The 27512-nt window shown below is 35.7% G+C and overlaps 1 protein-coding gene across 1 annotated transcript; it reads right to left on the bottom strand.

Moving 5' to 3' along the window:
- Positions 1-11277: 11277 nt before the first annotated feature.
- On the bottom strand, positions 11278-19013 carry LOC136807427 (nucleolar protein 10-like). Its single transcript, XM_067064014.1, has 2 exons — positions 17556-19013; positions 11278-11997 (listed from the first exon to the last, which is right to left on the bottom strand). Exons 1-2 carry the CDS (start codon positions 18961-18963, stop codon positions 11408-11410), a joined length of 1998 nt encoding a protein of 665 aa, XP_066920115.1. The 5' UTR covers positions 18964-19013; the 3' UTR covers positions 11278-11407.
- Positions 19014-27512: the final 8499 nt, after the last annotated feature.

The raw sequence follows: 27512 nt of genomic DNA, 5'->3' as shown, positions 1-27512 counted from the left end.
TAATTCAAACCAATCGCTTTTAGTCTTAGCTATACCGGACGTTCGCATGACTATAGTTAATATTTATTCTTGATGCTTGCTTTTTCTTGTCAGTAAGCTCCGCTGAGACTCTTTAAAATCCTGAATCAATAAAATACGATTGTTGTATCTTCATCGCACAAATATGAAGTTCTGTAGCCTACAAGTTGAGGCTTTAAACACGCCTCTTGATACATAATTGAATTACTTCAAACACTTGTGCAAAAACAAATCTATCCTTTAAGAGCACTTCTACCCCTTGGAGTCCTCAACAAAAAATTTTAGTTTTGTATCTTTCTTTCTATTAAACAGGTTGTAGCACATCGTCTTAGTCATACAGAATAGCGCAATAAGCTCCTTGTTAAATTTTATTCCCATTTAGAAATTTTGCAACAACTTTGTGATTTCTAATGGATGACAACATCGTTTGTACCCATCATACCCCAAGCATTATACCTTGATCCTACGAAAAATGTATTTTCCTGATTATTTGGCTGGAATTTTACGGATTTTTGGAATTTCCCTACAATTTTGCATGGGATCCTTATACCTATACCTAAGCATCTCAGAGCCTGTTTTCGAATTTGTGTATGCTTGTAAAAAAACACCCGCACGTACTCTACATAATGTCACCATACAGACACATGGAAAGAAAATTAGTTTAAATTCCACTGAATAGATTACATTCATTCTGAAGTCTGTTGTATCGTAATAATAAAAATGAAAAAAAAATCCCAGTATTTCGAGAAATAGAATAAATTGTTTCCACACCAATATACTCCATATAATGCCACCAGAAGATATAAAAATTAGTTTAAATATCACCAAATAAAATTATAGTCTGAAATCTGCTGACTCTTTTATTTAAGTTTCTTGATTAGACTTGTTAGAAGTATGCCAATTTGAGTGTGCACTGAAAAATTTTCTTTGCATTTATTCAGCGGTGTTTCTAAAGGCAAATGTCATGTTTCTTTATCGTTAGGTTTTGTATCAAAACAAAAAACACGCAATATTTCATTCTTTGTATGTTTAGAGATTGATACTTGATCTACAAAAAATGGGGATTGTCGTCTACATAGTGACATGCCACGAAGGGGGAACTGAATTTCGTCACTTAGACCCTAAGTATGTTGAAATGCAATCCGAAAGTTGAAATCTTCATGTTGCCGAGATCTATTCCCGGGGTGGGGTACTATCCTTGCCAACCGATGGGGATGCTCCACTGAGCTTCGAAAAATAGGTGGAACTGGTTTTTTCAAAAATTTTACAGAAATTTGCGAAAAAAGTGACCCTGAATGGGACTGAAATTCAAAAATTTTCTAAAATTTTCTGCTTTTTCCCAAAATTTTCAAAAAGGCACCCTAAGAAAGACTGAATTTTCTATCCTGACCAGCGGCGCATCCCGCCCGTAACCCATTTTGGCCCTAGTACCCCCGGGATCTATTCCAGATTACGCGTTATTTTATAAGAACAAACTGTATAAGAACATAAGGCTTCGATCGGTAAAATGTTAAAGAACAAGTTAAGAACATTTTAAGGCTTTGCAGACTCTAAAACACCCAATTTCTTAGGAAAATGGACAACAATTCTTAAAAAATAGTGAAAATAAGAACATTTTCCAGCCTTAAAACTCTAAAAATTAAGAAAATCCAAAGGCTTCAAAAATTTTGGATATTTTTATAAAAAAAGCATCTGAACAGCCAAAAACCTGGTACTAATTCTTTTTATATTACAGTATTTGAAAAGAAAAATTACTTTCGCAACTGGGACGCAACGTTCATAATTGATAGCGTCAAGAACGGACTCTTCACCAATGACATAAATCCAAAGAGTTATTTTCAATCGACTGGTCAAATTTATTTTGGGAACTAATTGTTGTGGTGGCGAAGCAGGAAATATTCTATATAATGTGTTTGTTTACCTGAAAAGCAAATACTCTGAAGCGAACTATGAATTGCCAAATAACCAATCAGAAAATACGCGGAAGGATTAGCAGTATGTTATTTGCCTGTTAACTGCCAAAAAAGACATATAAGGTCGGAAGATTTATATCATTCGGCTGGCTTTTAGCATGAATGTCCGCTATAACCACAATATACACCTTGCAGTGACTGGCTCGTTTTTAAATCTTTCAAGAAAACGCTAAGAAAGTCCTGTCTTTCGCATCAAGTCTTACAAATTCTTTAAAACAAATACTTTGAATTTTCCGAACTAGGCTATTCTATTGTTCAGAGAATAGACGATATCGCGTTTAAATAAATGCAATGCATTCTGGTTTCTCGGGGTCCCTCAAGGGAATTATAATCTATTCCAGAACATTATATAATCGACATTATAATTCCTTTGAGAGTCCCCGAGAAACCAGAATGCATTGCATTTATCTAAACGCGATATCGTCTATTTCTGTAGTACGAAAAGGTATTTCTTAAATGAAAGAAGATTAATACACCCATGTCTCACAGCCCCGGTGGAACTTTTTTCCTCAGTGAATATAATCGATAAAAAGGCTGCCCAACGACATACAAAGACACTGCTAATAATAAGTATTCAAAGAATATGAATTAATCCTAAAATCAATGAAAATAACACATTGCAATTTGAATTGACTTGTAAAAGTCATCTACCCTCTTACACTCCTATGTAAAAATACACATCGTAAAACTAACAAACAAATACAAAAAGTATCAAATAAGTTGTGTCTTGTATCACCCATTGTACTTACTATATGTCACAAATGAATCGACTACCACAACTTAAATAAAGTTATATACCATTCCATAAGTAATTGACAATGAAAAGAGGAAAACGGCATCGAATTTCATTGAATGATATTCCCAGTGTTTCCAGTTAGATTAAATTTCTTTCGGTTTTCTTCAGCCCCATGCTTCATAGGCAGTTTTAGACCACATCGAACTTATCAGAGGAAGAGATTTGTAATTGTAATTTCATTGTATTTTAACGAGTGTTGCACTTATTCGCATGTTTCAGACGTACTAGTTCTATTATCTTAAACCCGCCAGTGTGCTTGAAAGAAATAATCGCTGAAAACATTTGTTTCAAAATGGGACCTCTCCTCTAGAAATCTGAAATGTGGAATCCTAAGGTTATTCCTTTTTTTTAACAAAATAGTAACCCTGCAGCCCCGGCTTTAGATGCACCCGCACATACATTTCCATCCGTTTTTACAAAGGTTTCTCCTTGATGATGGGAACTGAGAATTAGTTCGAATCCTAGAAGGATTCGAATAATGGAAGTTCGAGTTAGCGAGAGTCTATTCTATAAGATAGTCTATAGAAAATATTATTCAATTAAAAATCTATTTCTATTGTGTACACTTGATTGTATGAGGTCAGGGTTTGATTCCAACTACGCATTGGTGGTGTGATATCTGACGGGTATCTGACGAATAAATGTACCTCTACCATACCAACACCCCTTCTCATAGACCCACTGGGAACCCTTCCCACTGGAAAGATTGTCCAAAATATCGTCCCCGGTGGAAAATTATACTCAAATTTTTGTCCCCACTGAAAATAATCAAATAAGCCAATCCTCACCGCAAAATATTATGCTATTTTTCCCATCCGACTGAATTTTCTGACTTAAAAGAATTGAAATCCCCAGCCATAAAAAATATGGGAATATCCAACCCCATCGAGTTTCAGTCGGTTGTTTTCATCCCCATCGACTGAAAAGATCCTACTGGGTCTGTGAGCAGTGGGTCAGTAGCGACCTGGCTTAATTTTTTTGGTGGTGCAAACTCCCGGGGGGGGGGGCAGCTGGGCAAAAGGACCGACGGGTATGTGCGGGTCCTAAGGGTACCTTTTCCAATATGTTTAAAATGCACTGTAAGGGTCGGAAAAACTAGAGATGCACTGTAAGGGTAGAAATTTCAGAAAATTCTTGAAAAATCTAGATATTTTGACAAAAAATGCTAGAATTTTGACCATTTTTTGCACGAAAGGGATCGAAAATTTGGGGGAAAATGCACTCTAAGGGTATGATTTTCACTGATTTTTGCTGCACTGTAAGGGTGCAATTTTAAAAGCCAATTTTTGGCCCGTACATACCGTCAGTCCGCAAACAAACCAGGCCCGTCCGTCCCCAAACCCAGTGCCCCCCCCCCGCCGGGTGCAAACTTTAAAATTAGCGCCTCTGGTATTTTTGTCCTTACTTGCGCCCTCCATCATTAAGGGCTCTGACCATAATGAATTTTTAATTTTGCCACGTACAAGATATAAATTTCTGCCTGGTGTAGCTAGCAAAACTTTGGCATGTGATACATTTTCTGTTAGGCCAACTATCCTTGAGTGTGAAAATTTAAGAATATCACAATGAAAAAAATTTGATCAAGAAGAAAATGAAGACTTTTGCAAAGAATAGTATTTAAACTTTGAAGAGCTTATTTTTGACGAAGAAAAACATTTTGAAAATCCTTTGCTGCTAAATGGTGTATTTTTTACCGAACTAAAAAGAAATTTTCCGAAATTTTTCTAAAAGCTTATTTGTCTCAAAATCTTATAAAAATAGTGCTTTTTGACCAAGTTTTCATCCCAATTTTTCATAGAAAAACAGTCATAACTTTTGATGCACCAATTTACAAATTTTTTCCGAAAAATTTAAAACAATATATTTTTTTGCGGACAGTATGAAAAAATTTCGAAACAAAAAGGTTAATACCCATTAAAACTAAGCACTTTTGTAAGAGAGGGTGATTATTATATTATTAACGTCTTTTTAACGTTCATAACGTCATTTTTGAAATTAAATTCTTAATTACTCTCAAGGGATTTGAATAAAAAGCAATTTATAAAAACAATTATTAAAAGTGTTAAAGAACCTAAAACATAACTTTAATGTTCAAATACCTTAATCAATTTTTGAACTATGGTTAGAGCCCTTAAGTGGAAATATTAAACGGTAAGAGCAGTGACTGGTTGAAAGTAGCGCCCGGAAACTTTTTATTAAAAAACTTTTGTTTATACGAAGGTGGTGGTAATGATAACTTGATAACTTGAAAATTTTTCTATTTTCAACTTTTAAAATGTTTAAAAATGCCCCAATCTATACCGATTTAGCACCAAAAATAAAGCTCCTCAAATAAAAAACACATGAGCTGTTGATACTTGAAATGGAAATTTTATACCTAGCAAGTAGATTTGGTCTATATTTTTGTTTTGTAAAACTTTATCAAAAAAAATTACCTGATAATCTTTAAACTTTTGCGCGACTGGTCTTACTTTACTCTCCATTAAAGATCAATGGCTAAAAAAGGCCCCAAATATTAGAAAGTTGGCAGGAATAACGGTTGTTTTAAATTTTGGCGCCGCAGGCCAAAAAATTTTGGTGTAAGAAACGTCAAACAGCTTAAAAGATCTTCTAAAAAGTAAAATGTCAACATTTAAGACCTAAAAAACCACAGCGAGAATCAACAAGTTTCGATCTTTTTGGCAATCTCTCATTTTCGGGGTGAGAATCCTCTTTAACCCCTGGTGGATACCCAACACTTCTTTTGCTTTGACTTTTCGCGATTCAATGTTGATAGTAGTTTTAAAAAAATTCAAGAGGAAGGATGTAAGAGCGTAAAATAAAATGAAGCGCCGCAGGTGAAGAAAAATTAACATTGCACTTATAAAAGGCGCTATAAACTTGTCGAAGGGCGCCAAGTCGGCCAATTAAACATCAACACAATTGAAAAGCTCTTTTGGCGCCCCTATCAAATCTTTCTGGGTGGTTCACTGCACACCCGTGCACACCCTGCACCCCCTGCGGCCAGGCTACTGTGTATACCAATAGCCTATTTTATATGCTTTTTTCATCTGTTACATAATATATTCTATTCCCATTTTAAGGGGGGAAATGAACAAACCTGTGAAGATTTCCCTCGAGCGAGAAAAACGTAACCTGATAACAGCTGTTCATAATTTTCTTACGCGCACGGTAAACCTCTAAAGGCGCTTGAAAATTATACATCTGAGGAAAATAGTCCTCCGGCGGAAAATTTTACAGCAAGAATCTTGTTGTGCGCCAGAAAGTCAAAAACTGATACGGCTCCCTATTCATAAACACAATCACGCAACTTTGTTGTCATCGCCAGTCCTTTTAAACGAACGCGGTCCTTACGATTTCGAGATTGCATATTCGTCAGATTGTATGTTTTCACCCATCCCTTTAGAGCTTCAGCGTGGTGGGCAGAAAACAATCACAATCTGATCTCAGGTTAGAAAAACGTTGAAAACCACTAATTTTTTATCATCATTCAATTAATTTGGGAATATCAATATCAAAAGCTTTTAATCTCAATTCGCAAAAGTTTGCTCAACCATAAAAAGTTAATTACTGCAATGACGTAGAGAAATATCATGTACTTAAAATACGAATCCTATGAAAGAGGCTCAAGAGGCCTGTCAGTAACAGCACATTGTCTTTATGGCATTTGCTATTTCGTAAAAGATCTTGCACTATTTGTCATTGATATTTTTGTTCACTGGTGAATTATAGTTGTTGATTTGCAAGTGTTTTTGGCTTAATTCGACGTGATTTGCACGAAAAATATCAAATAAATAAACTCTCATTGGTTTAACCCGCGGGGGGGAGGCACTCATATGGTACGACCCACGGCACGGCATGTGCTGCCCTTAAAAGTAGGTTTTTCGAGACTCTCAAATTGCACTGTAACTTTTGATAGAGTGCACTAAAAGGGTCTTCGTTTAGCAAGATACTTAGGTAAGTGCGTGTTTGTTCCTTCTGAATTAAAATCTTCATAGTTTTGACTTGCACCCATTTTGATATGTTTCGCATATTGTGTTTCAGGTGGCTTCAGCAAAATAAAAAGTGGAATCAAACTACACTCTAAGGGTTGGAAACGTTCGGTAAATGCACTCTAAGGGTACCTTTTCACTATGCTCAAAGGCTACACTGTAAGGGTCCGATTTTGAAATTTTTGTGGCACTTGTCGTCGTTTAATCAGGTGCCTCGGGGTTTAAAAATTGTGCAACTTAACATTATATTATCCAATCAGAGAGTTTGTTTTTCGTGCCGCTTACATGGAATCAAAGCAGCTAATTATTCGAAACCCGGTATTTATCTTTTTCCGTATCGGAAGTTTATGTTTATTTTGTGTTTGCCATCATGAAACCACCAATCTCGTCTATTTCCCCTCATATAAATATTTAAAATAAACTTCCTTACCTACATTTACCAATATTGTCGGGATAGCTTATGTTGATTTAGCGTATCAACAAAGAAAACATAACTTAGGTAAGATAAAGGGTGTGATTTGGTCTTTTCTCTGATCAGATTCGGATTAATTCACGCTTAGAGTTTTGCACTTTAAAGGCCATATGGTTCCGTAGGAGAATCTGCTGGCGTACTGCTGTGATATTTTTTATCCAGATTTTGAATGATTATTAAAATGTGAGCATGGTGATTGGCTAAATGATACCAAAACCAACTGTCAATCATAAACATAAACGTTAGAATACACCTTTTCGACCGTAGTCGCACGGACATTTTTTTGTCCGCTTTATCCCACTAAAACCACTATTGACGCAAAAAAGGACTGGGACGGTTTTAGTGGGATAAAGCAGACAAAAAAATGCCCGTGTGACTACGGCCGCAAAGGTGTATCCAGCAAAAAACGTGTTTTGTTTAATTGATTGATTTGGCTGAACAATCAGATCAGACCGTCAGATTGGTTCTAGGAAAATTGCCCCCCGGAAAATTGCCCCCCGGAAAACTGCCCCCGGAAAATTGCCCCCTAGGAAAAACTGCCCCCTAGGAAACTGCCCCCCAGAATTGCCCCCCAGAAAATTGCCCCCTAGGAAATTGCCCCCCGGAAAATTGCCCCCCCCCGCCATCTTTTTTTTCCACTTTTTATAAATCCATAAACTTCAAATGACCATTGTAGCTGAAAATTAAGTAGTTTTGAATCTCTTAGGGTACCTAGTAAACGGGGGTCAGCGAGGGTGGATTGGAAAAAAAGGCTAAAACAGCATAATCCGTACAAAAAGAAGTTTCAGATTCCGAAAATTGATAAGCGGAGGAGGGTTGGATCAACAATGTCCTGGGTAGAAAATTTTCGAAAAATAGATTATTTTGGTGGGAACTACTTTTTTGGGGAACCTGTAATAATTTTTTAAACTGTGGTTGGAATTAATTTTTAGCGAATGACAGCGCAAATCTGTTCTATTTCATCTATTTTGAGCAACTTTGTTTGAATTTCAGGGGTTATTTAGCCAAGAAAACTGAAATTAATTTTGGTTTGGTGGGGACTTATTTTGGGCGAGTTAGTAAAAATTAGTTCCCTTAGCTTAAGATAGCACGGATAGGGCGCTTCGGGTTAAGAAATGGGGAAAGATTTTTTTGAAAGTGATTTTATTACTCGACTATCTTTCTCCACCTCATACAAAACTTGTAAAGTCGTTTTTGAGGCGTCTTTTTTCTTTAAGAAAAAACTAAAAAACTAAAACATGCAAAGCAGATCAATGGTCAGCGTGAGGAATATAGTAAGAATGAAGTTATCCATTCCATATGACCAAGAAATTTTGTAAAACCATAAAGAAAATACTTGAATAGCGAAAGAAATACAGTATAAACCATTGAAATTGACTATCGTAAACAGAGAAAAACGCTTTCTCGTATTCCATGGTTAAACCACATTATTCCTTATAAAAAGCGTCAACTTAATGAAAATTACGGCTGCAACCTGCAACCGTTGGACCAAAATATAGCCCCAAAATATTCTAGATCTCTTAATCCGTTAAGACGCGATCACGTAAAATTGCGTAATCCAAAATCTCCGAAATGTTGAAAATTGAGTTAGATTTAGTTTCGAAAAATGGAAAAATAGGGGGCAATTTTCCGGGGGGCAATTTTCCTAGGGGGCAATTTTCTGGGGGCAATTTCTGGGGGGCAATTTTCCTAGGGGGCAATTTTCCGGGGGGCCGTTTTCCGGGGGGCAATTTTCCGGGGGGCAGTTTTCCGGGGGGCAGTTTTCTCGGGGGCAATTTTCCTGACACCGTCAGATTCGACATAAGGTGTCTGTATAGTATTCAATATTGACATTGGTTTCATAATCTCATTTTTAAAAAGTTCTCTAGCTCTTCCTTTTCGTATCTTTGCATACAAAAAAATTGAAAATAAGGCTAGAAAACCAAGCCGGATTCTTTTATGCAGTCTGGTGTGAGAAAAATAAGGTTTCCGGTGTCAACATTTAATTTCTTATACATGACACGTCTTTTGCATCCTTTTCTCACAACTTGAAACGTCATAACGACATGCAATTGGCACATAGACGATCGGACTCTCAAAAGAAAACTCTAAGTCTCTTTTGTGCATTGGACGCAGTTGGACGAGTTGTTTTCGATAAAATATGCAATTAAAATACTGCGAAAATCATTTAAGGGCTGTGGTCATAGTGAAAAATCAATTTCAGAATTTGAAGATAAAACCTTGTGAGTGCTTTTTGACTACGCTAGATAGATAAGTGGTTCTCATCAACGGTCCTTTTCATAAATTTCTAAGGGTTGTAAAAAATATACAATGAAGATTCGTGCTTAACATCAGATTTTGATCGCTTCATATCAGCATTCCAGATTTAACGTCGAAAATTGGTCATTAAACCTTTTGTTCTCCAAGAGAGGGCTAGACCTCTCTTGGCTTAATGACCAATTAAGCGAAAAAGGCAACATAAATAAATCGGTTGCCATAAAAGTAGCAGAATGTGCAGTGGGATTCTTTTGTAAAAAATTGGTCATATGGGAAAAGTGTTTTCTTTCCCGATAGAGTTAAACACTTTGACTACTGTTTTGGGAGTCAGTAATGCTTTCCTATCAATTTTCTTTGTTATAGCTAATCGATTTTCGCCAGACAGTCTCAGTGAAAAACCACCCTATTTTTTTCGCTTCTTTGACATGTTTAAGAACAAATTGCTTTTGAAAAAATAAATTTAAGTAATTACATCATGAGTAATTAAGGAATAAGTGTGACATGGACCTTAATAAAACGTCATAACGACGCTATTCATATACTTTTCACAAAAAAGCCTAATCTCCTTGGGGAAATCGTTTTATTGTTTTAAACTTTTTTTAAGTTAATGACAAATAATTTCTTTATTTTTTCGGAAAAATTTTCTATTTGGCAACATCCCAAGTTAAAGCTGTTTTCGTATGGAAATTTAGTGGAGAAAATTGCCAAAAATGAGGTTTTTTGGAGATTTTAAAGGAAAGATACTTCCACAAAAATTTTCCGAAATTGTATTTTTAGATACTAAATATATACCTGAACCAAAAAAAATCCAAAATGTTTGATTTTTCCCGAGATTAGGGCTTTGAAAGGTGAAATACTCTTCTTTTAAAAAATCTTCGTTTTCTTCTTCATTTAATTTTTTCTTTTCAATTTTTCGATTCTAAAAAGGTAGGTCTAACAGGACATATAAAAAAAGTTATACATTATTATTTTCTAAATGCAGAAATTGCCATTTAAGTTGGTGTAAAATCGAAAAATTGGGTATGTCCCTTAATAAGGGAAAGAGAATGGACGGACATAGCTACTTTAGGAGTACAAACTTTCGCGAGTAGAAACTTTCGCGAATCAAGACGTAAAATTGAGAATTTTCACATGAAAAAATGGCTTAGAGGGACAAATACTTCTTGCATTGGCTTGAAACATTTGTCCTTTGACTTATTAGTTTTTTTTAGCAGGCCAAAAAGTGTCATAAAAGTTACATTTTATTCAAAGTTTCAAGTTTTACAGATTTTCTATTTTGAACTTTCGCGAATGGCCCTTCCATCTTTAAAGACATTTACTTTCGCGAAAAGGGCCAAAATTCGCGAAAATCGCGATAGTTTCTGCTCGCGAAAGTTTGTAAACCTAAAGTAGAGCATGAAAAATCGGCAAAAATCAGTTACTTGTATATCCAAAGTATAATACCCTTGGTCTTACAACGACAAAAAGAACTGAAAACAGTTCTTGAATTTTTCAAGTCAATTGAATGATGACAAAAATTATTAGTTTTCAACGCCTTCCCTTTAAAGTAATTGATTTTAAGTGCTCTTAGTTTCTTCTGATATTTATAGTTTTAACATAAGACTTTAAAGATTTAAGGCTAGGATATGATCAAAAAGTTCGAAATTGTTAAAATAAGGCAGAGCACAAGTCTTTATTTAAGCCACATGATACCCAATGAAAAAGTGGAAGAGGCGAAATCGTAATTCTCGCCAGAACTTTTAATTCCAAAAAACGTTAAAATACCTAAAATTGTCAATACATTTTGAACTTTATTGTACCTCCATATTTATCTAGCTCATATTAATTGATACAAACTATGATATAAATTGTTTGAATTAAAAATAAAAACTTTATAAAACCCCTCGAACCATACATGCTACTATACTTTCTTTCCCCTCCAAAAGACAGGCTTCTTTTTCTCGACCGCTAATAATTGTCCCATCGGCCGACGTAACTTTTTCCTTTCTTTTTTATGAGCCTTCAAAGCTTCCTCGTGCTTAAAGTTCCGTTTCTCTTTCTCAAGAGTGAAAGTAATTTCTCGGCTCCCAAGGGCCGTGCCTGTTTCTTCGACAATATTGCGCCCAGTGTCCTCTTTCAAGAGCTCCCCTAACGCTTTGTTTCTCTTTCCTTCGACCGCGCGGCCGTTCATTTTATCATCAACGCCTTCCTTCAATGAATACATCTTGACTTTTTCTTTGCCAACACCACCAGTAGCGATCGCCGAAGCTTTGAGCGCGTTCCGCTCTTTGCGTTTTGTCATTTTGATCTGTTCCCAGAGCTCGTGATTATCATCGGAACCCGAATCGCTAGCTTCATCATCGGACGCCTCTTGTTTCCGCCTTGCCGCCTTGTCTTGTTTTGAAACAACGGGATGTAGAAGACGATATTCTTCACTTTCCATGTCCACTTGGAAGTCCTTGTTGGTGAACATGGACGCAAAACGATCATCACCCAACGGATTTTTAGTGCCTGAAAAAGAAGCATTTTTTACATTTTAAATATTCAACTTAAAAACTATCCAATGTACTAACTGGGTCACCCAATGAAGTATATGCCCGAAAAGCTAGAATCGAATCTTTAACCTTTCTCAGGCAAGAAAAAGTGACGCCTTAAAATATGCGCCGTATTTTTGACGACGGATTGAATCTAGCAATTCCTTTGTTTTCGAGTGATATCTTTTGTGAAATTTAGGAGTAAAATTTAGTTTCAATCTGTCATTTGTGTAAAAATCAGGCGGACCGCGCTAGACCGCACAACTTTGGTAGGATTTGGTAGGCTTCAAATCCTACCAAGGAGATTCGATTCTAGCCTTCGTTGGGCTCACCTTCATTCTCTTATGCATCCTAGACCCAATTGTAAAACCTTTAAGTAAGCTTAGTTTTTAGCCTACTCTTAGGTTGGGACAAAAACTAGTCCCCGGGACCCTTAAATAAAAAGTTTGAAAAAATTTAAAACACTCCATGGATTCACGTAAAATTTCAGCTAAATCTACTAACCAAAGGTTTTTGTAGGGACAGACAGGGAGGTGCACATACACTGACCCTCTCCTAGATCAATACTGACGTCAGCAAAAATCCAAGGACCACCCAAAAAAGTTTATTTCTATCAAATGAAATGTGTTTGGGTGGTGGTTCTCGAGTTTTTGCTGACGTCAGCAATTACGTAATTTTTCAAACTACCTTCCCCAATAACTTTTATTGGCTTCAGTTTCAGATATAGGTTGTAATGTTTTTCTAAACGGGCATAAAAATGCTTTCAAACGGTATGTAACATGACATACAGGCAATATGAGATTGCTTATGACTGAATTTTACTTCAATCAGATAAATTTTCGGGAGATTATAATTTCGAGTTTTCATGAAAATAAAGTCCATTTTTTCGAAAATTTACTTAAGACCATAATCCCCTATTTCAGCATGCACGCTTTCCAAAAAATGGCCTCAAATCCACAGAATTCTTATAGGAAAGTGGTGTATTTTGCAATTCAAAAAAAATATCAACCATAAACAGCCTTAAATCCTGAATTTTAGGGCAAAAAGTCTTGAGAAGCCTAATGTCCAAATTTTATTTTTCTATGAATTATTGACATGAAATGTGTAGCCTTAAGTCCAACACATCTGACTGATGGACTCAAGACGTTTTAAAGCTCGATTTTAGCTTAAAACTTGCTTAGTATGAAGATTTTAAGTTCAATTCAATACAGCCTTAAGTCCAATAAATGCCATTTTAGAGCCTCTGAAGCAAGCTATCAAAACCTCTTTTTAACCACAAAAAGAAAACTATAATACCCCATAATATCAAAGGTATGGACTCTTAGCATTATTTATTACTTAGTTAGGCGAGACCAATTTGATTAGTTGTTTTACGGGTCCGACCGACCCTGAAATTCCAAAAATCGAAATAAAAATAAAATTCATTTTGGTAGTTGCTTTACAGACTCCCAAATTTTCAAAATTGTGGTAGATTTTCCAAGATTTTGAGAATTTTACGTTCATTTTCCATTTTATTCATGATTTTGACCTTTTCGTGCCTTTTTATTTTCTATTTCGCATTTTTGGCAAGATGTAGTAGTTTTTGTTGCCTTTCTAGGATACTTTATAGGTGAAATTCTACTTTAATTTTTATTTTTTCGCCGACCGCGACCGACCCTTTTTTTCTGGTAGCTTGGACCGTAAAACAACAGATTGAATTGGCCTCGCCTTATCAGCAAATGAAACCTTTAAAGTCAATTATCTCAAAATGGAACAAGTGATACTTTTATGGACCTACCTGGTTATGCATTTAACACATATATAATTGATATCTACGTGAGTGTGACCATTAAACAATCATTCAGAACACAAATAGTGACAATCTATTAAAATTAGTCGTTTGTTTCTTATAAAAAACGTTTAGAAACCAAAATTTCATTTGAAATATTCTTTCATATTCAAGACTTCGTGAGCAAAAAAAAAATCTATCTCAACAAAAATTGAGTAATTTGACTAAGAACATTGATGTATGCTTATTAATAGTGATTCTTAAAGATAAACATGCGTTTTTTGAGCTGAAAAATTTGTTTTTTACAAAAATCAGCTTGAGCAATCTTTTACCTACTATCATGCAAAAAATCAGAAAAAAACAATGATCCAATATTTCACAGAGTTTATAGTTATGCATCTTTGTGCAAAAAATCATAAAGAATGAAAGAGCTTATCTCGAGAAAAGGTAATACCTAAGTAATTGATAATGTGCTTATAAAAAAAATCGAATTTGGCCAGTTTTTCTATAACAAAACGCCAAGTAGCCAAAATTTCATTTCTAAACACACATATTCTTCAAAAGTAAGCCCTCATGAGCAAAAAAAACATCTATATCTCATAAAAAAATTGAGTAATTTGACTAAGAACATTGATGTATGCTTATTAATAGTGATTCTTATAGATAAGACATGTGTTTTTTGAGCCAACAAATTTTTTTTGCAAAAATCTGCTTTGGCCATCTTTTACCTATGATGGTACCCTACTTTCATGCAAAAAATTAGAAAAAATTAATGATCCAATTTTTCACAGTCCAAAAGTCCAAAGTCCAAAAAACCCGTTCTTTAGCGTTTTTTTGGCCAAACTTTGCCCCTAAATTTTTTTGTTCGAAAATCGGGCTCCGTCACATTTTAGGCAATACCATTTTGCACCTTTGTACCAAAAATGAAAAGATTCCTATGATTCAATCCTGAGAAAAGTTGGTAACAGACGAACGGACGAACGGACGAACGAACGAACGAACACAGGTTAATTTATAGGACCGGGGTAGGTCCAAAAAATGGACTTTTGAGGCTGTCTTGAATTGACACGGCGATATACGCCAGCCTGAAATATTTTTCATGTGGTCAATCTTTTTTCTGTTCAAAAGGGTTTGGGAGTGGTCAAGTAAAAAAAGACATTCCACGACTAGCCACATTCCACTGCTCCAAAAATCTAAACGCTTTTTGAATCGAATGTTAACAAAATTTCTGAGATTTTATAAAAAATTGGGTTGGGTGAATCAAAAGCATAATAATTCATAAGCATATAAAAAGCATATGCTATGCCTGGAAGCTTTGAAAGCTTAAGCATACTCGAGCCTGACCAAAGGGCTGACACTTGCTTATAAAAAAACATGTATGTCATTTTTCGGCGTATACTCGGCCACTTTCAAATTTTGGCTGATTTGTAAAATTAGCCCTTTAAGTGACATGACATGGGCTATGTAGGAGGCGAAGCCCTCCTGTAATGCCCAGTTTGAGTTAGAAATCGTCATTTTTGGTCTAACTAATAGGAGTTGGATTGGTCTTCATGGCCAAGCAAAAAAAAAATCAAAGGTGAGTCTTTCCAGCGAGATTTTAAGCTAAAAAGTCATAAAAAAATACAAAAAATCCACTTTTTTAAGATTTTGACTGCTTTTTGACCATTTTTGATGAACGAGTGATCCCAGAACCTCCTAATTTGGCCTTGCTTTACTTGATTCTGTCATCCAGCGAATTGATTTGAAGTTTTACCATTGGGCATCTTTCTATCATTTAGGCAGGTCCGCACAGAAAGAGGAGGCTCTAAGCTATCCAACGAACTATAAACGAGCTTCTAACTCCTTCTAGATCCGGAGATATAAGCCTTTAAAGTTTGAAGTAGAGATTTTCTTTATAAAACTTAGAAAAAAATGACCGTGGCACTTAAAGGGTTAAATCCATCTATATTTTTCAAAAATGCTGATTCACGAAAATAAATCCAGATGAGAGAGAGAGTGAACCATCCTATCAAAGGAACTGGCCTAAAATATGAATATCCTAGGAAATCACTACGCTGAAAAATAATAAAAAGACTAGAAATTTTTTTAAAAACTTGCATGAAATGAAATCTCGCGAAAATAAACTACAGATGACTGTCGCTAATTTGAATTTGAACGGATAGATTCGGATTATAGAAAGTATATTAAGAGGGTTTCTCCGAATAAGTTCGTAATGTCCCCAGGGATCTGTGCTAGGGCCTCTACTTTTTCTATTATAGAAATATAAATATAAATGACCTTCCTCAAGCTTTCTTAATAATGCTTCAAAAACTGAGGTTATTCTGTTTAGAAGAGCAAATAAATCTGTACCTAGCCCGGGGTCCACTTAAAGCTTTTTTTATAGACTGGATGGCGCGATTAAGTGGCCCGGTAGTATATGGTAATATGCTTTTGCTTAGGCGGACTGTAAAACAGTCCGCCAGATTTTAGTTGTTTTTGGAAGGTAAAAACAGTATGAAGCAATATTTTTATTTGAGAATAAGGGTTTGCAAATCTGTTAATCGTGTTTGTTTCTCATTTTTGATTATATCTTTCAACTCCAAGTAGTTTTATTGTTATTTGGATTTTTAATATTTTTTTTCAAAATGGCGACTTTGCCAAATGCTCCTAGTCTACTTCACTGGACTCAGCGTCATAAAAAAATTATCAAAAAGCAAAGTTCAGCTAAAAGTAGACTCTAGTCTAATCTGTACCCGAATACCATGAATCTCAATATTGATGGCATTTCCTACGTGTCAAATATCTTGGACTTTTTCCGATGAATTTCAAGCGTGGAATTTCGATTTTGATTAGCATCTTCGACTTTCTGAATACAGCGACGTCATAAAACAGCTGAAAGTGCGTCTTTTTTATTTGATAAATAATTTCATTTTAGTAGAGGGGAGCCTCTTTTTAAAAGCTCATCAAACAAATTTTTAGAGTGAAAGGAGAGTTGCAACCTTGAAATTTATCTTTGAAACAAACCATTTCAGGATAGAAACAAAAAAATCCAACATTTGCTGAGTTCCCCTTTAAAAGGTCGAATGGCATTCTATCCAAACTGCGCCACTTTGTTCCATAGACCGCTCTTAAAACTTTATACTATGCTTTTTTCACTACCACTTGTCATACGCAATATATGAGAGGTCAAAGCAATGAAGAATAAGCCCGAAGGGCTAGAATCGAATCTCCTTAACAAATCCTACCAAAGTTGCGCGGCCTTGAGCGGCTGGCCTGGTTTTTATACAAATGACGGATTGAAACTAAAATTTACCGCTAAATTTCGAAAAAGATATCAATCGTAAACAAAGGAATTGCTAGATTCAATCTGTCGTCAAAAATACGGCGCATTTTTAAGGCTTCACTTTTTCTTGCCTGAGAAAGGTTAGAGATTCTACTCAAGCCCTTCGGGCTTTAAATGGGTCAAAGTCTCATTCAAAACTTCAAAAAAGATGCATGCGCATCTTGACATTTTCCTGCCGAACCAACTCCTATTTTCATGTACCTAGGTATTCCAACTTTGCCACATACATAACCAAGTTCAATATCCGACTTGTATATCAAACCCTCACTAACCTTTCTCCTGAAGCAGTTTAAAACCAAACGATGATATTAATGGGTTCTAGTTCGGGTTCTCAAAAAAGGAATAAACTATCAAGAGACCTGTATGTATACCCATTTCAATTCAATAATAAGGATTCGAAGAAAAGTCTTTAAAATAAGCAAACAAAACAAATGACTATTCATACCTTCATCTTCCATTTCTCCGTTCTTCTTTGTTTTCGCTTCGATCAGTTTCTCCGCAAGTTTTTTGTTGACTTTTGGTATTTTAGACATTTTAATTCTCGATGCTCGCTCCTCTTCAATCTTCTCCTTAATCTTATTCTTACGATATTCTTCATAAGCGAACGGCTCAACGATCGATTTGGCTTTATGATACAAACGCATGTCCAAGAAGAAGCCGTGCATGTAGGCACGCAAAACATTGGTACCTCTCAAATGCGCAAGACCAAGATCATCTAATTCGTTGTTAGTAACGAACTTATAATCATCGTAAACAATAATCTCATTCGATTCTTCAAGTTCTTCAGTTATGTTATCCAAGAAAGAACACCAGCGTGGAGCTTGTCCCAGTGCTGGAATGTAGTACACTGAATTCTTCTGAGCTTCATTAGCAAGGAAGATCAAACCTGAATCTTGGTACACACAAATGTCATTAATGGTCACTCCAGGTTCAATAGAGGTGAAATTATCGCCAGTTTCGTAGTCCCAAATTTTGATGATTTTTGTATCAGCGGTTACTATGCGGTTGTTATGCTGGTGGAAGTGTATATTTTTGATTGGCAGTTCGTAATAATGGTTTTTGACGATTCGAGGACGAGTTGAACGGATATCATATAACATGACGTGACCTGTCGATGTACCCACACCCATCTCTAATGCACCATTAAACTGAAGGGCGGTCACTTCGGGAGTAGTATCCAAACCTTGGAATACTTTATGGTCGGTAATATCGAGGGTACCAACAATAGAACGAGATCTCGGGTCAACGCAAACGACTTTTCCGTCAACAGTTCCGACGGAGAGTAACTGATGCTCTTCGTTGATTTTACATACGTTGATTTCTTTAGATTGAGTGGTATATGGCTGCATAAAACGTCCTTGCTCTAAATTCAAACGGAAGATGTCTGCACCGTCACCTACGAGATACAAATCACAAGACGGCTTGTGATAGACTAAATCTCGCCCAAATCGCGGCATTCTCGTGCGATAATAACGCCCATATTGGGCGTGGAATTCCACATATCGATCAGATTGTAACAGGACAAGTTTGGAAAAATCATCAGAGAGGAAATCAAACTTGACACATTCTGAATCAAAACAACGGTCAAACTTTAAAGATAATTGTTGGACGTCAAAGCATTTGATTCGTGGTTTATAAACACCTGACGTCAGCAAATATTGTCCGTCAGGCGACACCCGGACACAACTGGAAGCTGTCGGCATGTCAAAATCCTGGATAAGCTCAATCCGACGGCGAAGGTCGACATCTTTCTTTAAGAGCTGTCTTTTCTTTCGGTCGGAGATCCATTCAGGAAGAGATTTCCCTGATGAGAGATTGTACACTGAAACATTGTTGGGTTTAGATACCAGCATATTATTCTCTTGTTTATATGTTCATTTGAATAAATTTAGTAGTAAGTTCTATAATGAAAAAAGGTAATAATTTTTTAGTTATGCAGATCATCTGGATGAAACTTGTAGGAATGTTTGCAAGGTTCTTGATAGAAAATCCTCTGTTTGATTGTCATTTGATGACAGTGCCATTATGTATTTTGCTACAACAATCACGATCTGATCTTAGGCTACACACTGTACTGATGGATAGGCTATTTCCCGTAAATTTTGCTGGACTTCAAACACTGACCCATTTATATACATGTGCGGAATTATTTGTGACTCCCCAAGCGATTTTAAGTACCTGAAAAGACTGGTCCAGACCGATCGGCCAAAAAGCGATAGAAAAGCCAAGATTTTACTTTTACCGGTCCCACCTCTTTTTCTATCGGCTATGGATCAGCCATTCTCGTTTCACTTTAAAGCGGCTTTCTAAGCAGCCTCGGGCTAAAGTCCGGTAAAAAGACCAGTCAATGCGTTTGCCGGCAACCGAAAGAAACAAAACAAACTTTTTGGAAGCTTCATTGACGAACAATCTCCAAAAGTTTTTCCAAAGGGATTTAATTTACCACCTTTTTGAGTTCTTCCTTTCTTTCTTTTGCTTTCATTCATATAGATAAAGTTAAAGACCTGAATTATGTTACCTTTTAATAAATTAGACAACTGTAATAAAAGGGCTGACCCAAAAAAAGCCAAAAGAGCCTCTTTTTATATTATAAACCATTTTTATTTCTGAAGTAAGACTCTTCGAACTTATTTCTTCTTCCTTCCTTTTGTTTTGATTTTTAAAAAAGTTTGTAACAACATGCTTTAAAATTTCGAATGCTTTTTGTATTTATTCGAACGTTTTGAAGAGATTCGAATGTTATGATAAACATTCGAACGTCAATATTCTTGACATTCTCGACAGTCAATAAAAAGTAAAGACACCAGATAATAAAACTTTTTGCAGTCATACATAAAGCCGGCAAACAAAAACAGAATAAAAGCGGCCAGTAAAAACAGCAACTCGGTAACTTGGTTGATTTATAAAGCCGCTCCGCTTTAATAAGCCGCTTTCTGTAGCAGAGCGTTATCGGCCTTTTATACGGCCCGAACGGTCTAAGAGGGCAAAAAGCCGGTCACAGACTGGTAAGAGAAAGTGCGGTCTTTGGGCCGATCGGCTTTTAATGTACTTGAAATCGCTTGGGGAGTCACATTTTACTTTAGTGTACAGTCAAGGCCTAATAAATCAAGGTACTGTCTCGTGAATTGAATGACAAAATTTGGTTGGTTGATACACCTTTCTGTATTTCGCAAAACAGTTGCGCGTACATATTTTCTTGCTCTCCACGGTTTGGTCTCAGGAGGTCTCAATTTTTGCATGCGTTCCCTTAGGGAAAGTATGTTTTTTGAGCTTTTCTTAAAGGTTTTATTTTTACATAAGTATTCCCGTTTCATATCAGACACATTATTTCATATCAGGGCAGTGTCTGCCTATTTTTTTTCTTTTCCTCTTTCCGTTGCTCCACATCTGTGTCAATCCAATGTAAAAAAACTTGTGAAATGCAATTTTTTTTTAATTCACGCATTCACGTAATGTTTTTTCGCTATTCACGCAATTTTTGTTCACACAAACTTTCCAATAGAGAACGTGACGGCCTATTGTATAACAAATTACTCCAAATAAATTACTTTCCCTTAGCCAATAAAAACATGATGAATTATCTTGTCTCTAGGTAACTGTTGTGGAGTAATTAGTTATTCAATAGGCTGTCATGTTCTCCAAAACAACTAACACATTCACATATTTTTTTTAATTTTCACGCATTCAAAAACAAAACCTTTAAGCAGGCTGGCACTTTTTTAAGCTCAATTCTAGCTTTACGATAGTGCCACGGATCATCAGGATAGTATTCAATTATCATCATCCCTTTATTATTTTCATTTCTGGAACTTTTGCAAAAAAAAGAATAGAATAATTTTTTACTGCTCTATTCACATACTAAGTTTGAAAGATCTTCTATGTCGCGTTCTTTTGCAAATTTCAAAAGACTGATTTGTCCCACTCTTGTGGAACTTTAGCTTAAAAGTGCTTGCATGCAGCATTGGGTTCAAAGTCCAAATATGTTTTTTATTTTTTTATTTGAACACAACCCTGCCAACGCACCGGACTTTACGAACACCGGAGAAGTAGTATAGACTTAATCTCGTATATCAAGATTATGGGATTTCGAGTTCGGGCCAATTTTACTTTCATTTTCAGTGGTTTCATTTTCGATTTCAAGCCAACATCTTAGCAACGGGGTGCTCACCCACAGTTACAGGGGCTTGTGCAAAAAAACAAACATAGAACATTTTCCAAATCCCCCATTTCAATTAAAACAATAAAAAATGATTTTTTGCACCAACTCTTCAAAATAAAAATATTTGAGATTTTAAGTTCTTCTTTTATTCAATGATTTTTACGGCACTTTGTTGACAATCTAACTCTCGCATCAAAATCCCGCTTTCTTCAGTAAATTGAAGATGAGAAAAAACCTTTTGCCTTAGGATCATGGATTGAAACAAATATATAAAGGGTGGGATTTTACAGCCACCGGTCATGCAAGGCACTGAGAGGCCACAGGTGCCAAAAAAAAGGGACGGTTTGAAATGCGATGCTCATAGGTGGAAATTTGATAAACAACTGCGAAGGAGCGCCAGGAAGCAATCAGTAGAAGAGACCACTTTTGTTTTTGTTGCAGATTTCGATATAAACTTTTCTCTGATATTACTTGTCAATGCGGCAAGTACAAAACGCCTACTACCTACTACTTAATACTTACTACCTACTACTTACTACCTATTACCTACTCAGTTTGTATACTTTACAGACCAGAACTCTCCTTCGCTTGTTCGAAATCTCTATTCTAAAAAAAATGGTTTTGTAATATCTGAATGCTAACAACAAGTCTTTGCTTTATATTTACTTGAAAAAAGTGTTATCTAAAAGAATATTTAGCATATTTACGTATTGAGTAAATATTCTCTTCGCCTCATATAAGTATACTAAATTTAAAACAAAAGGCCATTATCTTGATTTTTTCTTTTTCCTAAACCTACTCTCTCTAATGACTCTTATTATAAGAACTTTCCTTTTTCCTAAACATACTCCCTCTTATGACTCTTATTATAAGACGATAAGAATACACGTAAATGTCTAAAAAAGGCTCTGTAATATAAATAGGGGGTCAATCTATCTCTATCATATTGTATGATCTGCATCATATCAAATGGTGCCAAAATATTTCTTGGAATTGGTTTGCGAAGCTTTTAATATTCAATAACTGTGTCAATATTTTTATCAAAAAATTCATTTCGTCAATACTTTGACATTGTCAAATTGACACCTCTAAAACAGCTCTTTGTAGTATTTTCCTACTGAAAATTTCTACCTTGCGATACTGAAAGCATTTTATTGAGCACAATAAGAATTTTTGCTACATAAAATGAAGTCTATAAAAGTCCTATTAACGAACCTGTCAATAGTTTGGTTCAAAAGGGTCATTTTGTCAATAAATGTCAGACATGTCAAAGGATTTTCAGCAAGTACCCAGTGAAACACAGGGCTCTTTACTTACTTAAAGTATTTTAACTTTTTAGATTGATCGATTCTTATAAATAAAACTGACATGAATAAATAAGTGTGCGAAGGAAATATTTTTCTCTTCTACGAAGAAGTGCGTCTGTAAACTTTATAGAAAAAGCGCAGGAAAAAGTCATAAACAAAATAAAAGAGAGAAAATATTTTGAAGTCTTCAAAGTATGATAAAAGAAGAAGTTTTAACTTTTTTACCACCAAAGTTTCAGATTTTGCTAATGGGCTCTTCCAGTTAAAGTCCGTTATAGGGGGGTGGACGACAGCGGAATTCCGAGGCAAAATGTTTTTTTGAAATTCCTGGATTTCTAATACAAAAGCAATTGAAACTCCTGGATTTCCGATACAAAATCAATTTTTTGGTGGAAAAATCTGGAATTTCCGATACCTTTTTCAAAACTTTGACAAATTATGTGGAATTTCCAAGGGTTGAAATAAAAAATTGAGCAGAATTTCCGAAGCACTTTGAAAAATTGACTGGATATCCGAGTGCTTTTTTATCTGAAAATTCCCGTCATCCACCCCCTATATCAATTTTTTTCTGGAAGAGCCCAATTTTAACATGCTGAATATTTTAAAGGTAATTTCGAGCCGTTTTGAGCTATTTTACAGTAGGTAGTAAGTAGTAGGTAGTAAGTATAAGTAGTAGGTAGTAGGCGTTTTGTACTTGCCGCTTGTCAATGTGCTGTGTCAATGTGTCAGCATTGTAATTGTTGTTAAAGGGAAAGAAAAAAAGAGGTAAAACTAGCCTAGTTTCTAACCCTTATATATAGGAGTTTAAGCTTAGACTGAAAAGCAAAGTCTAGTGTGTGGGATGAGGATACTACTTTTTAACACCAAACAATCTCAGAACATCAGACTTGAGTCTGGTGCGCATTATTTTTGAAACACACGTGTCCGGTGTCCAGAAGTTCGAAAAATTGACACCAAACTAACACCAAACAAAACTTTTCCTGATCCTGTGTGGCTGCGAGGGAAATACTTTTTAGCACCGGCCAAAACACTGGACTATCTGGTGCGTCGACAGGGTCGTATTTGAACAGTTAGGGCTATATACTGTTAAGTTCAGTCAAACAGAATCTTATCAAATTTTGATATGTTCTTTCTATCTATATCAGGTACGCGTACGGTATTTATGATCTTATACCAACCTGAATTTTTTTTTCCCAAATAGATATCACTATCAAGAGTTAGAAACTGAAAAACCACTTGCCCTAAACCCTCTCGCAGGCAGAAACGAATTTTGTTTACCTCCAAAACAAATTTTTTACACAAGGGTTTTTAACGTGTATTTACCTGGGTCATTTCTATAAGAAGTTGGAATTACGAGAAAAGTGTACTCTGTAAATTTAGAAATCGCAGTGTCATTTAGTTTCATTTCAAGTTTCCAAGTTTTAATTATTATATATACTGTAATTCTAGTCTTAGTTGCCAAGATGCAAGAAGTGTGACTGCTTCGGACCTTAGGGCCATTTTTCCCCCATTTCCTCACATCATACATGATTTCTGATGGCCAACTGAAAGACTGATCCTCAATACGTATAATCACGATCAGTTCCAGAGGCCCTCGTGCGCCTAGAACTTTGTTACATTATAATAATAGAGAAAAGAAAGCAAGAGCCATAGATTATACAGAGAGACATTAATTAGCCAAACTTTTAAAAATTATAACAAGACAAAGAAATTAAAATGACATCTATCTAAGCCCGACGACCAACCACGTGCTTTATCGAAAATGAATTTGCTCCTCACGGAGCTTCTGCTACCATCTTTAGCACTTTTTCTTCGGCGATCAATCGATGCTGCTGACGTCATCATAATCAAAAGTACATTTCATTGCCCCCGCAACGAGCGCAGCGAGTGAGGAGGCACTCATACATAGCTTCAGGCGCAAGGATTGTTGGACTGGTATCTCGCATTTTTGTTTTGTTGTTGTTGTCGCGCAAGCCTACCCGTAGTTAGTCTCTTCCGTAAATGTTCGGTTTTTTTTCCGGGACGGCAAGCCTAAAAACTTTTTCTTTTTTATAGCAGGCGCCGCGGGCATTTTACTCAGCTTTCAACAGCAGATTCTATTCCGCTAGTAGAATTTTGCCCGATTGGTCAACATGCAGGAAATGGAATGGAGAAGTTTCTGGGCGTTTTTTAGATTTCAAGCTCTCTCCTCCTGCAGTCAAAACGCATTTACTTTTGACTTTGGCACATATACCAATCAGTGAATTTGCTGACAGTCAAATTACAATCTGTCTCATGTCTTAGACATTCAGATTGATTCATTTTTCGACCTAAATAGTTTGTCCCCAATAATGAACAATGATTAAAATGATAAGTAATGATAATATAATGGTAGAACAAGATTGAATAATGGACAAAAGTGATTATTGTTGGTGGTTGAATTGGCAACGAAATTCCACTGTAACTAAATTTATTCAACAATTGTCATTCAACATACTCTACTCCCAACAAGAATGCTTAAAGATCCTGTGTTATGGTAACGACGACAGTAAGTAAAGATATATTTTTCTTTGTGTACTTTCATAATATAAGACTTGGTTTTTTTAATCTTTTATGTTTAACCTGTGTTCTTGTTAATACTTACCAGGCACTGTTTGGGAAATTATTATCAAAGATTGAAAGAAACTTTTGTGAACTATTTATTAGGAAATTTAAGTACACTCACCATATATCATCTAATTTCATGTTTCTTATTTTCCCTTTAAGCTTTTATGAATGAGGATTCGTTTTTCTTGACAACGCAATTATTACCTCGTTACTGCTACCATAGTATAAGAAAGCCGCGGCTGGAATGATAACATCTGAATTTCTGTTATTCTATCTCTGTCGTATTTGATGACTATTTGTTGATCAAGAAATCAGTAATGTAGCATCTTTAATGGTAAATTTTATTGGTTTGTCGTTAATACTTACTTCTCAGTGCGTTTTAGACATTAATGATATGCTCTTGATAATACACTTGCATTATAAAATCATTGTAACGGAAAAAATCAACACTAAGAAATTGAAACAAGCACAAAACGGCTGGGCTGAAAGAACTCAAAAATTAAAGAGGTGCCTCGAAATGCCTTCGCAATATTCCAGTGAAATCTTTTTAGAAATCAATGAAAAAGTACATCAAGATAACACTGTGAAAATTTCAAGCCAGCACCTTCAAAATTTATCATTTAAACTGACAGGAAAGTTGTCATCTTGAATATAGTTCTTATAATTTCAATTTTAGCGAAAAACTATGTTTCCACAAAATACCCCTAAAATATGTCCAAAATTAGTTCAAGTGTTCTATTGGGTACAGATTCAAAGATATCTAGCAACAAAAAAACCTTTTGTGAAGGAAAATAAGAGAAACATTTCAAAAACTATCTACCAATAACAAACTGATCATCTTGATGTTCTTATAAAGCTCGGAGACAGAGATGGAACAGCGATTAACTGAAAAGACAATGCTGTACATATTCCAGCCGCGGCTTTCTTATACTATGCTGCTACTATTACCACGTTACGTCATGATTTTCAATCCTTCTACACGATATTGCTGTTACAACTGCAAGATAACTGGCATATCTTTTTAATGTAAACAATTTTGTCCATGAGATCCCTTATCATGCCGTTGGAAAAAGTCCTGAATGTACGCTATTTCCTGTTAATACCTGCTTCCTGCTTATCAATATTGCCTTGTTACTGACAGACTGATTACTATTACCACGTTACGTCCTACCGTCAACTGCTCCAACTTGGGACGAGTGTACGCAACATGGGACTTGTTGATATCTGGCCTGTATTTTCATTTACTGTTAAATCTCTTTGACAACAAATTTGTTTTGATAACTCCACCAAGTTTATCAATCATACTTTCTGTCATAACATGTCACGATAACTTTCACTGATAGCGCGCCCTTTTTAACTTTTGTTTTCATTTAAAATGACCGGACGCCGAATGGAGAATTAGAGAACGCCCGCCGCCTACCACCCGATGAGATTAACAAATAGCGAGTGTGTAACTTGCCGCGCAAGTGACGTCAAAAAACGCTCACATTCGCGCGTGTTCCACTACGGATTTTTTTCATATTTCGATTTAAAAGCCTACTCGGTGCGAAAGAGAGATCGTGTATTTTTTAATACACGGTTCATTTAACTCAAATCAAATGACTTTGGAGGTTCGGTGAAATGGTGGTGGAATGGCTGTCCCATGTTGCGTAAGATAGTCCCAAGTTGGAGCAGTTGAAGGTATCATCTTCCATCCTTTACACAACGCTGTTACAGCTTCTAGATTACTGGTAAATCCATTTAATGTAAACAATTTTGGATCACGATATCCTTTTTTAAACCGTTGGAAAAACTCCTAAGTATACGTTGTTACCTGTCAATTTTTGGTTCCTGCTCGTTATGTTTCTAGCTCATAGCATTTCTTATGCTGTTTGGTTCTACTATGTTTTATTTATATTTCAAATTGGTTGAAATAAATATAGTTGCATGTCTTTTGACTGGTTTAGTATCTGTAATTGATTCTACCTGGACACTTTTCCTAATGAATGTTTTATTCTTTGTAAAAAGTAATTCACATTTTTAGAAAAAAATATGTTTCATTTATGTTAGCTTATTCATTGATATCTCAAAGAAAATGCTGTTGAGAAGAATCATTCTATTTATTCCAAATCATTTCCATTGCTATAAAGCATTAAAATGCCTTAATTAGCATTAATTAGTTTTTACAAGCACTTGTACTAGCGGGTGGCAGCTAGTGAAAGCTATGGCTAGTTTCAATGATGTCTGATGATGGCGGCCCCCTTAACTCCGGGGGGGGGAGGTACTAGGTTTGCGTGGTGACGGGTATGTCCGAGCCGAAAATCAAAAATCGACCCTTTGAAGGACAAAATTTTGGTGATTTTGGGACCCT

Source organism: Clytia hemisphaerica, unplaced genomic scaffold (assembly GCF_902728285.1).
Source record: "Clytia hemisphaerica strain Z4C2 unplaced genomic scaffold, Clytia hemisphaerica genome assembly, whole genome shotgun sequence".
Lineage (NCBI taxonomy): Eukaryota > Metazoa > Cnidaria > Hydrozoa > Leptothecata > Clytiidae > Clytia > Clytia hemisphaerica.
Note: the sequence above shows the minus strand (reverse complement) of the source record. Positions and strands in the feature narration are given on the sequence as shown.

What these genes read in the sequence shown, in the direction of transcription:
- LOC136807427 (XM_067064014.1), bottom strand. Translation starts at nt 18,963, where the DNA reads ATGCTGGTATCTAAACCCAACAATGTTTCAGTGTACAATCTCTCATCA. An exon ending in CGGAGAAATGGAAGATGAAG is followed by an intron (nt 11,998 to 17,555) that starts GTATGAATAGTC and finishes CTTCTTTTTCAG; the next exon opens with GCACTAAAAATCCGTTGGGT.